The sequence below is a fragment of the Talpa europaea genome (assembly GCF_964194135.1).
Source record: "Talpa europaea genome assembly, chromosome: 1".
Taxonomy (NCBI): domain Eukaryota; kingdom Metazoa; phylum Chordata; class Mammalia; order Eulipotyphla; family Talpidae; genus Talpa; species Talpa europaea.
In genome coordinates this window covers 32,488,305-32,501,001 of record NC_140073.1, presented here as the reverse complement: position 1 = coordinate 32,501,001, position 12,697 = coordinate 32,488,305, and the positions used below count along the sequence as shown (strand labels likewise).

The 12,697-nt window shown below is 38.0% G+C and overlaps 1 protein-coding gene across 4 annotated transcripts in view; it reads left to right on the top strand.

The window, feature by feature from the left end:
• RIC3 (RIC3 acetylcholine receptor chaperone) overlaps nt 1–9,265 on the top strand; it is a gene marked incomplete at both ends in the record, with an annotated part of 40,730 nt that extends 31,465 nt beyond the window's left edge. For all 4 annotated transcript variants that reach the window (XM_084235530.1, XM_084235529.1, XM_084235528.1 and 1 more), the window contains one exon: nt 8,832–9,265. In XM_084235530.1, coding sequence (XP_084091656.1) covers nt 8,832–9,265 — 434 coding nt within the window. The remainder of the gene's footprint in view (nt 1–8,831) is intronic.
• Between the last annotated feature and the right edge of the window lie 3,432 nt (nt 9,266–12,697).

The window sequence follows — 12,697 nt, the reverse complement described above, 5'->3', positions numbered from 1 at the left end:
TTCAAATTGGGTTGTGTTCTTACTGAGATATACAAGTATTTTATACATGCTGGTTAGAAGTTCTTTGTTGGTTATGTATTTTGAAAATATTTTTCCTAACCTATAGCTTGCCTTTGATTTTCTTACCATAATCTTTCAAAGAACAAGTTTTTATTTTGATGAAGTCCAGTTTATCATTCTTACTATTCACATCTTTGCCTACGTTTTGTCTAGCCCCTATGTTTTCTTCCAGAAATTTTATGGTTTTAGCTCTTAAATTTTGACCTGTGATCCATTTTGAGTTAGATTACTTTTTTCCCCATATTGTCCTTGGCTCCAAGTGATTTTGTTACATTTAATTACCTTCCCACTAGACTGAAAATCAGTTGACCATGAATGTGTGTCTATTCTGTTCTGTTTCATTGGGCTATCTGTATTTTTCCAGTATCATAATGTCTTTAATTTGATGTATCTTTATATTAAGTCTTGAAACCAGGCAACCCAAGTTCTTCGACTTCGTTTCCTTTTTCAAAATTATTTTGGTTATCCTTGGCTCTTAACATTTTCATTTAAATCTAGAATCATTTTGTCCATTTCTTCAAAAAGAAAAACTGATGGGATTTGGACTGGCATTATATCTTTAGATCAATTTGAAAAGAGTTGACATAATACTGAATTGTCTAGTCCATGAACATTTGATATCTCCATCGATTTTTAGACCTTTAATTTCTCAGCAGTGTTTACAGCACATAGGTAGAACATTTTTGTGAATTTATCTTTAAACAGTTCATACTGTTGTTGTCATAAGTGACATTAAAACTATTACTACTGTAGAGAAAAACATTTTTGTATTCTGAATTTATAGCGTGAACCTTGATAATTATTTTTTTATTTCTTAGAATTTTCTACATTGATCATGAAATTATCTGAATGAAAAATGTTTTCCTTTCCAACATATATTTTACCTATTGCACTGACTAGACTAGTGAGAACAAAAATGTATATTTTCCTGATATGTAGGGGGAAACACATTCACTTTCTCCACTAGAGTGATGTGAGCTGTTGGTTTTTCATGGACATCCTTTTTCAGGTTGAGGGAGCTCCTATTAGTCTTATTTTGCTGAGTTTTTAATTATGAATGCTTTTTAATCAAGAGGGTTGCAGTTCTGTCTGGTAATATGATTTACATTGGTTTTGAATGTTTCAGCAGCTTTATGTTACTAGAATAAATTCTGCTTTTTCATGATATATATGGCTGGATTCAATTTGCTAAGGATTCTTTATTTGTGTTTACAGGAGTGGAAAATCAGAGCAATATTACCTCATTGTGATTTCAGCGTAATGCTGGTTTCATAAAATGCATTGGGATAGGGTCTGTTTTCTGGAAGTTTGTCTAGAATTGCTATTAACTATTTCTTTAGTGAGCATTGATAGTTTTTCTTTCAAGGAACTTACATGTTTTCTCCAAATTGCCAAATTATTAGTACAAAGTTAATATATGCAAGATCTTGTGAGAGGTGTGCAGTCATATCCGTGATATTGGTAATTTGTTCTTTAATTTTTTTGTCCTAGCCAGAGGTCAACTTTGTTGTTATCAAAGAACTATATTTCAGTTTCATTTGATGTTTTTCTATTTTTTTTTTCTGTTACCTATTCATTGATTTCTGTTATTTCGTTCCTTTTTCTTTTTCGTTTTCCATTGTTTTTCTAGTTTCTTAAGGTGGAAACTTTGATCTTCAAACTATTTTTTGGTCATTATTTTACTAGTGCTCTGTCTCTCTGATTCTTGGATATTACCCTCACGCCATGTGGGGGCAGTCTTTTTTTCTTGCCATGTCTTCAAGTTTACTATTTTCTTCTGCAGTATATAAATCTACCTTTAACCTCTTTCAGTGTACTTTTAATCCAGATATTGTATTGTCATCTCTAGAAGTTCCTTCTGGGTCATTTTTAAATCTTTGATTTCCCTTAATGTACTCATATTTTCTTCTACCTTTTTAAACATATAAGGCATATTTCTAACAATTTCTGAGTAGTCTTGATTACTGATCTTACTGGTTTCATTTTTGGGTCTATTTCTAGTGATTACTTTTCTTGTTATGTCCCTCTTTACACACATGATAGATTTTGATTGGATAATGAATATTGTAAATTTTACATTGGATGTTGATTTTTTAGTATTTTGAATAGTGTTGGACTTCTTTCAAGTATATTAGTTGGACCTTCAAGTCATTTTTTTAGATTTTTTTAGGGTGAATCCAGAACAGCTTTTACTCTGGCTATTTTAAAAACCCTACTAGTAAGGCATACAGGACTTGTATGCTGAAAACTATACACAAAAGAAAAACTGATGAAAGAAATTAAACATGATAAAATAAGTGGAAGACATATTTTGCACTCATAGTTTAGAAAACTCAACATAGTGTAAATGTTACTTTTCCCCCAAAGTGACTGCCTTAACATAATCCCTATTGAAATTTCAGCAAGATACTTTGTAGATACAGACAAGATACTTCTAAAATGTATTGGAGAAACAGAGAAATAGGGAAGAGCCAATCTGCCTGATTCCAACATTATGCAATACAGTAATTACTGTTTAGTATTAGTACAGGAATATAGATTGTTGGAATCAGAACAGAGAACCCAGAAATAGACCAAGAGAAATATGCACAACTAACTTTGACTAATGTGCTAAAACAGTTCAGTGGAAGACTCTTTTTAACAATTGATGCTACAATTAGACATCCTAAGCAAAAAATGAAACTTCAACCTATGTTTCATACATTATACAAAAATTATAGATCATAGACCTAAATGCAACATGTAAAATTTATAAACCCTTAGGAAAAAAAGGGAAAATCTTTAGGATTTAGGGTTAGGTAGATAGTTCTTAAACTTGACATTAGAAGCACAGTATTTTAATGAAAGATTGGTAAATTGTACTTGATCAAAATTAAAACTTGCTCTGTTAAGATGAAAAAATGAACTCCACAGTGGGAGAAAATATTTTCAAATCACATCTTTAACAAAGCACTAAATATATGAAGAGCTCTCAGAACTCAACAATAGTAGACATTTCTCGAAAGAGGACACACAACTGCAAATGAGCACATATGAAGCGAAGAGAAGTTCACATTTAGTCACTAAAGAAATGAAAATTGCAATGATAGGATCACATACCTATCAGAATTGATAAACAGTAACACCACCAAATGCCACTGGGGATGTGGAGAAACCAGATTCACTCCTCTGTTGCTGCTGGGGTTGTAAACAAGTACACATGCTCAGGCACTTTTGAAAAAATGAAACATGCAAATGCTATACAAACTGTTACACTCCTGAGAGCAAAAAAAGTAAGACCTAGTTCACACAAAACTTGTACATTAATATTTAGAGACTTTATTTGTAGTAGCCTCAAACTCCACATAACCCAACATCCTTCAGCTGGTAAATTTTGTTAAACTAACTCAACAATAAAGGACTGACTACTGATACATGCAACAACCTGGAGGAATTTCCAGGTAATTATGCTGAATGATGAAAAAGCTAATTCCTAAAGGTTATGACGTAGTGTGTGGTTCTATTAAAATGTGACATTCTTGAAATGTCAAAACAGAAACGGAGAGTAGACAGTAGTTGCCAGAAGAGGTTAAGGAGAGGGTGGGGTGGGAGGGAGTAATTATCACCATAGAAGGGATCACTGTGGTGACAGAAATGTTCTGTGTTAATATCCTGGTTGTGATGTTGTGGGGTTGTGAGACATTACCATTGGAAAAAACTGGGTAAAGGCTACCTGGTGTTTCTGTATCATTTCTTGAAACTACATGTGAATTCAGTTATTTTAAATAAGATTAGCTTCTTAAAAGCAGTACAAGAAATAGATAATGTGGCTTGAATTCACAAAACTTTCACCTTCTGTGTATGTATCACAGAGCCACAGTTTAAGAACCAGATTAAACTGGAAAAATATTTGTAATATAAGAATATGTGTGTGGGGCCTCCCCTGGTGGCGCAGTGGTTGAGCGCTGGGTTGAGAAGCTGCCTGTAGCCTCTGCAGTGCCAGTTCCATCCCAGGCCGCTGGCGAGGGTCCCACATGGCGCGCAGACCTCTCCTGCCGCCCACTGCTCCCCTCAGCAGTGTATTTCGGTCAGTCTGCCTGTTCTATTCCCCACTCTGGCTCTGGTGAATTCCCTCACCCTCCTGTGCTTCTGACTGTACTTGTATAAATAAATAAATAGATAGATAAATAAATAAATAAATCTTTAAAAAAATGTGTTTGTATAAAATCAACTATTTAAAATACAGTTCCTCCTGGATAAGAAATGCCCAAAAGAAAAAGGCAACCAAATGCAAAACATGAGCTATTTCAAGCTCATTAGTAATCAATAAGATAGAAGTTGGAATTCCCAGATTCCTTGTTTCCTACAATTACAAATCATCATATAACCTTGTTCCCAAGTAAGGTAAAATCATTATCACGGTTTTTTGTTTTGTTTTGTGATGTATCTCATTTTTATTTTGGTGAATTTATTTTAATTTTATATAACTCTTACATCATTTTTCATCTTTGCACAATGTATGCATTTTCATTGGTTATATTCCCCATACAATTGCACCCCCTCCCCTTATTTTGACTCTATTTCTTCTTCTCCCTGCCCCTCCTTGCCCCCCCCCCCCCATAGTGTGTCTCTGGTTTACAGTTGCTTGTTGATTTTGATTATTACTTTGTATTGATTAGTCTTTTTCCTGGTCTCTCATTTAGGTTTTCTAAATTCCTGCTATGAGTGAGACCATCGGTATTTTTCTTTTTCTTTCTGACTTATTTCGCTGAGCGTGATCCCTTCTAGCTCCATCCATGTTGCTGCAAACTGCATGTGTTTACCTTTTTTGATTGCTGAGTAATATTACATGTGTATATGTACCACATCTTCTTGATCCAGTCATCTATTTTTTGGGCATTTGGGTTGTTTCCATATCTTAGCTATTGTAAATAGTGCTGCTGTAAACATAGCGGTGCAGGTGTTCTTTGGAATGGATGTTTCTGTGTCCTTTGGGTAAATACCTAGGAGTGGAATTGCTGGATCATATGGAAGCTCTATGTTTGGTAGGTCCAGAAATCTCCACACAGCTCTCCATAGTGGTTGGACCAGTTTGCACTCCCACCAGCAGTGCAGGAGAGTTCCTTTTTCTCCACATCCTCGCCAACATTTGTTGTTGCTAGTTTGTTTTAATATGTGTCATTCTCACTGGTGTAAGGTGGTATCTCATTGCAGTTTTGATTTGCATTTCCCTGATTACAAGTGATGTTGAACATATTTTCATATGCATGTTGGCCATTTGCATTTCCTCTTTGGAGAAGTTTCTTTTTAGCTCTTCTGCCCATTTTTTGACTGGATAATTTTCTTTGTTTTTATGGAGTCTCATCAGCTCTTTTATAGATTGTTGTGATCAGTCCTTTATCATTAGTGTTGTGTGCAAAAATGTTCTCCCAGTCGATGGGGTTTCTCTGTGTTTTTGTTATTGTCTCTTTTACTGTGCAGAAGCTCTTTAATTTGATGTAGTCCCAGCTGTTTATCTTTGCCTTCACTATCACTGCTTTGGGTGATGTGTCTGAAAAGATGTCTTTGATGTGCATGGTATGGTATTGGAACAAGAACAGACACACGGACCAATGGAACCAAATAGAAAATCCAGAAATAAACCCACAGATTTATGGTCAACTAATCTTTGACAAAGGAGCAAAGAATATGCACTGGAGCAAAGAAAGTTTGTTCAATAAATGGTGCTGGGAAAACTGGGTTGCTACATGCAAAAGAATGAAGCTTGACTACTATCTCACACCATACACAAAAACCAACTCAAAATGGATTAAAGAACTAGACATAAGACCTGAAACCATAAAATACATAGAAGGAAATACAGGCGAAACACTACATGACATGCTATCATGTTTATTTTCTTTCTACCTTAGGTTTTATTGACCAGTTTGTGAAATTTTAACTGCACGTGATACCAACTTTTAAAGATATTGAAGATATCAGTCTTTTCTGTTTTATTAGCAATGATATTAAATTTTTAGCAATTTCAATGATTTTATATCAATAATTCTTAATGATTATTGTTACCACTTTCTTCTTTTTCATAATACTTAAATATCACGTCCACCCCCTAATACAGAGTGGTGTACTTTTTGAGTACTTGGATATCTATACATATAATTTTTTCTTAATACAGACCACTGTTTGGCTGGACATAAATTATATGGTCATGCTATTTTCCCTTGTAAGTCTGAAACCATTGCTTTGTTCACTTTCATTTGATGAAAATCTTACCCTAGTCTGATTGTTTTTCTCAATAAGCTACCTGTTTTCAATTACCTAGTTTTTCTGTTTTATAAAAATTTGAATTTTAGCAGGTTCGTTGGCATTTGTGAGTATGTATTAATGGACTTTTCACAGTATCTTTGCCCAGCATTTAGTGAACTGCTAGTTATTTTTTTCCACCTGAAAATTAGTCTTTCTTTGACTAAAGATGTTTTCTTTTACAATTTCTTGGATGATCTGTTTTGTGTAACCTACTCTGCCTTCATTGTAGAATTCCAATAATTCCAAGATTGAATATCCTGAAGTTATTTTTTTTGTCATTTGTATATTTAGCCTAGGATAATGCCTCAACTTGGACTTATATTTGGTTTTCAGTTATGTCCATTTCAACCTTTTTTCTTCTTTTGTTAACTTTAAATTTATTTCATAATTATGATTTCCTGATAGCTTATTTCATTTTCCTCCCTTTATATTGAAGCATTATCCATGCAATGCCCTCTTATTATCCATGCAATGCCCTCTTATTATCCATGCAATGCCCTCTTAAGTAGTATTAAGTAGATCTAATTATAAGTTGACATTAATCCCTATTCCCTGTATCGACTACTTTTCAGGGGTTACTCATTTGCATAGGAAAAATTTCTTGTTTTGTTGATTTCCTTATATGACCAGTGAATTTTTGTTGCTTGCGTATTTTTAATGAAGTCCACAAGTAACCATTCATGTTGGCTGATACAGGCTACTTCAGCATGTGTTACTATTTGATTTTCTTCAGCAAGCCATCCCACCTTAAAGCAAAATAGCCGCGGAAATCCAAAGGTAAGGTTTGTTCTTGGCGTGGGGAGAAGTCAAGCACATGTCACAAAAGAAAGTCCTCTTAAGCATTCAGTGGCTGAGAGCCAAATAGCAAGTAGACCTCCTAGCACCTGCCCTTGGCCAAGGAAGCTACTTGAGCTCCCTTTTACCTTGCATTCCATCTGCAGCCAAGTAAGCTTTGCAATTCCAAGATCCCATCTGCAAGATTCCTGTCAGTGCTGGTAAGGACGGAGTGATGTATATCACTGGTCAGAATAAAAATGTGTGCCACTCTTGTGGAAAATAATTTAGCAGGGTGTAAAAAAGACCTTTACAGTGGCCATTCCCCTTGGTCTTCATAATTCTAGAAGTCTATCTTAAAGAAATAGGGAAGTGTACATGGATTTATATTTGGAGATCTCAACTGCTGTGCCCCTTATAGAACCAAAAAAAAAAAAAAATGGTTAGTCTGTCTTAAAGAAGAGACATGATAAATCTTGTCGCTTGTGTAGCTGTATGAGGGGATAATTTTGCAGTCAAGTTTAAAATGCCTGATGACATGGAGAAATGCCCTTGAAAATAAAAAATCGGTACACACAACATTTTATGTAGAATATGATCTTCATTAGAAAGAGTAAAAATGTTTATATATGATAAATGGGCCAGACTAATACAATGCAACAGATTATTAGTGTTTTCTTTTTAAAACGTACTCAAATTTTCTTATTCAAATTCTTAAGTGAGTCTGCATGACTTTTACAACACACAAAAAACCCAGTAAATGTTGTAAAAATGTCTCTCCATGCTCTACACTTCACCAAAAATGATCCCTACTCTTGAGAATTTGTAGGCAAAAATGATTTACATTAGGGCTGAATTTGCCAATTATCACAACGTGCAAATGGAACTTGAGTTCTCCAGCGTCTTCACATTGTGCCGTGGGCAGCGGCTGTTGCCAGCCCTGGCATTGGCGCTCAGCATGGCCCATCTGCTGCACAGGCTTGGCTGACACAGACTTATTTCATTTCCTTCTTTAATTTGGCAACATTTTCTCTTTCTTCATTATCATAGCTGGGATTCAGTACCAGCATTACTCATTTTGTTTCCCAGCTTGTTGTTTTCTTTTGTTCCATTTTGTGAAGACGAAGCAGCCAACAACGGGAATTCTGTCTTCTGCAAATGCAATGCTTGTCCTCTGGGATCTTGGGCATGTCTTGCTGAAGCCGTCTCTGTTTCTGACACTTGCAAGTCGTTTCAATTGTGTTGATAACTAGAAAGCTTCATGGTGCTCACTCAGCTTTCCTTTCTTCCTCCCCTTTCACCTCCCCCCCCCCCCAAAGAAGATTTGGAAACTGTTCCCAATAGAAATTCTAAACACTAGCCTTGAGCTATGCGCTCTCCATCTGGTGTTTAGTGCTTTTTTTTTAAATTGAGGCTCTTGTTTAATCTTTGTCACTGCTGCAGAAGCCTGAGGTGTGAGACTGACACTCTGCCCCAAGCACCCTGCACATTAAGGAGGGATATTCATCTGAATTGGTTTGTATTTTAAAGAGCGCCAGCGTAGTCAACCAGATCTTTAAGAATTTTCTCAAGTGAAACAAGTGTTGTCTTAGAGATTTCTTAAATGAATCTGTTGGGCTAGGACAGCTGCTACCCAAGAGTATTCTTTGAGGCTGGTCTTTTCTTTTTCTTTAGACAGTCTTGACAAGACTTTGCACTCCTTTTCTCTCTAGGTTACCCTGAAGAGACTTACCCAGTTTACGACATTTCAGATTGCATCAGACATAGGCACGAAAGCATCCTGGTGGATTGCCCTGACCCGAGAGAACCCTCTGCTGAAGAGCTAGCTGAGCAAATGGGAGCGCTCACGGCAGACGCAGACCCTTTGGGTTGGGAGCTGCCCACTGACCCCACTGCTCAGGAGGATCCTTCTGTTCCCTCTTCTGACTCACAGCCAGAAACCTGTTCCTGCTGTTTTCATGAAGAAGAGGATCCTGCTGTTTTGGCAGAGAATGCTGTATTCGGTACAGACGGTTCCAGTGAGCAGGAGGAAACCACCAAGGAAGTACGGCCTCAAGACTGCAGAGATGAAGGCTTGCGTGCCAGCACCAAGACAGCAGATAGAGGTGATATGTTGAGGAAGCGGAACCCTCAGGGTTTAGAATGAAAACAGCCAGTTTGGTGAAATCCATTCCTCTGGCCCCAGGGTGACCTTTCTTTTCTCTCTGATTTCATCTTTGGCCATGTGCCCTGTACCTCACCCCTGTGTTCACATATCATAGCCAGTCACCGCCACAGATATCATGTCTCTTACACACCTGTCATCTTGTAAAACATCGTAGAGATCAGCATGAACAAGACAGCTTCAGTCTTCTCTGTCTTTCCTCCTCAGAGTTGATCCACCAGGGAATTATGTTTTCTCTGCTATGATTACAGGTGGGAGGTGGGGGCAGAGGTCTGGCTCTGCATTCTAGGAGTAGCAGATGGCTTACCTGTGAACAAACATCAGCTTACACATGACGGGACTTAACGGTTGAAGGAATGAAGATTTCAATTTCAAGATGCCTTATTCTGTGGGCCCTGAGCAGGTTAGTTGTCCCTGGACTTGGGAAAACATTTTTGTGGGGACAGTGGGACCAGACGTTAAGACTACTGTTTGAGCTGAAGCCCCTTACCTCACAGTCAGGGCCTTGTTTTTGCTTTAAAAGAAAGCTGAGATGGCATCAGAAACCATTGCTCCAGAATAGTACTTCCCACTGACCTGAGAATGAACACAGAAACCTGTTGGGGCACTGTTTGGCTCATATATTGCCTGGGTCTCTAGCTTCTCTCTGCTCTGCTCTGCTCAACTGAACTGCTAAATCCAGAAGCACCACTGTACCTCTTGACCTTCAGCAGCCAGAGGAAGTTTAGGTAAACTTTAGTTCTTGCCCTGCAAAGGTTTGATGTTGAGGCTGCAGGAAAGCCTGCCTGGGTGGTGGTCCTGCCATGAGATGCTCAAAAGGTGACGGGAGAGAACCGTGTACTGATGCACTGTACTTACCTGTATGTCATGCCGGGGATGTTCTTACGACCACATGTACTGTGTGCCAGCCCAGCAGGGAAGTGGCAGAGTTCCAATGTGGCTGTGCCAGAGGGGGAGACCGTTTGTTTCGGTATTTGGATATCTGGTTCATTTGGTAGCGCTGGAAAAAAGTAAGAATTAGATTAGAACTGGAGGGATTCTGACTGAACTAAAGGCCTAGTTTCTATGCTGCTAGGTCTCTTCTTGAGATAAGATGGCAGCCCTGGGCCTAAGAAGGATGAGTGGATTCAGTTTACCTGTAAGACCTGAGTTTAAAACGAGTACACTCCTAAGAACAGTCCCAGTAATAAAATGTGGAAAGCTTGAAAATTATGTAAAGGCATATGTGGCTTTTAGTGTTCCATCATGCCCTGCACAATTGGTATGAATGATAGGTCTGGAAAATAGTTTTAATTGCATATATAAGCTTACCAACTGCTGCTAGGTGTGGAATCATAGGAAGATAACGCCATATACTAGGCATTCTTGTTAAGTCACTGAAAAGTGAGTCTATAGAAAATATTTTTGCATCTGTCTCCATGTGGAACATTTGATTCACTTATAGTTTAAAATGTACTGAAAACAATGTACATATAATGTTAAAGGTAAACAAAAATGTAGGTGCTCTTTACTGTTACGATAAATTATTTTCTCATTTTTTTTTCATTCATGATAGGTATATTTATGAGGAGAATCCTGGCTCAAATTTCTTTTTGGCTTAAGGATAGGATTTCTTGATTAGAGATTACATGTTAGATTCCTTTTAGCCTATTCATTGATTTAGTACACATTACTCAGAAAGGCATTGGAAGAAGGAGGCTCAATTCCCATCTTCAAAAAGATGCAGTTTCATATAGGAGCCTCATCCATTACTTTCACATGAACTATGAGTGGGCTCAAGATTGTGAATTTTGCAGGCAGAGAGATGTTGCTTGATTCCACCCAGCCTATGCTATCTGTAGAAGCTTGAGACAGCTCCTTAACTTTGAGCCTTTATTTTTCTCATATTTAAAGTGGGGAGTAAGTCTAGCTCTTAAGGACTGGTTATGAGGATGAATGAAATAATCAGTGCCTATAAAGTAGCACTGGTCCTGTAATAAATGATAACTAAGTGGTAGTTAATGTTTTTGCCAATTACAGCATAAATTATCTCCTGTATATCTAGATCCATATAGCAAAGTATTTCCAAGAAACTTTACAGAGGAAGTGCACAAGGATGAGAAAGGACATTTTTGACAGAAAGTCGTGCTGTAGAAAGCGTATTCAGGTATTTTAATGAGTCTGGTATGTAAGATATCACATAACTATTCTGACATGTTGTTCTTTGGGGAAAACTGTCTAATAGAAATGGCTCTGCTTGGCTAATGTATATCAGGAATATATTTATATATTTAAATTTCAGAAATTTTGTTGTTCTTTTCAATCATTTCAAATTGGATGCCCCCCCCCAAAAAAAAAAAAAAAAAAAAGGTCTGGTTTTCGTATTTTTGCCTGCTGCCTCTTTCCTCATGGTCTTCATTTCTCTGAACTGGTCTACAATTTGATCAGTACCCTGGGAATAGCTATAGAGCACAGAAGTCATTACCTCTGGGAGCAGGTAATTGGCCCAGAAAACAAGTCCATCCTATGGATCCACAGTCGGTGAAATAGGTGGGTGATCCAGCCTGAAGATCTCCTTCCCAGGAAAGTGTGTCATTTGCTCAGGGCTAGTTATCTTTATGCTCTAGAAGTCGAGTTCAGAGGGTATACTGAGGGGTTGAGGCCTGTGAGAACCATGCTCCGTACCTTCCATGGCTTGGGTGATCAAACAATTTATGGTCCAAACTGGGACACTCTGGAAGAAAGACAGCTCTAGTAATAATTATGCAATGGTTGTAAACCAGAACCATCTTGGATATGTGATCATCTTGTCCATTTAAAAGATTTGTTAGAGAGTTGATTCAAGACACTAGCAGAGACAACAACTAGCACACGGTTAAACAATAAAGTTCATCTCCCACACAAGTCCAGTCCTTTGAGAGAGGTAAATGTTCACATGAAGGAAGGTAAAGCTGGGGCCTCCCCTGGTGGCGCAGTGGTTGAGCACTGGGTTAGCAAAGCTGCCTGCAGCCTCTGCAGCACAGGTTCAAAGCGTTAAGGTTCAAAGCTTTTAAGAAATCTAGTTATATTGGGCCTCCCCTGATGGTGCAGTGGTTGAGCGCTGGGCTGCGAAGCTGCCCGCAGCTTCTGCAGCGCCGGTTCGATCCCCGGCCACCGGCGAGGGTGCCCCACTGCACGCAGGCCGGGCCCGATTCCGCACAACAGACCTCGCCTGCTGCGCCAACTGCTCCCCTCAGTGTATTTCGTCAGTCTGCCCGTTCTGTTCCCCGCTCTGGTAAATTCTCTCACCTTCCTGGGCCTCTGACTGTACCCAGTGCTTGTATAAGTAAATCTTTAAAAGGTAAAGCTGCTAGGAAAAAAAGGGAAAATTTACCTGGTAATGATACTCAACAAAAAGAAAATGTAATTAAGCCATAGCTGAAGCACACAAGAGAG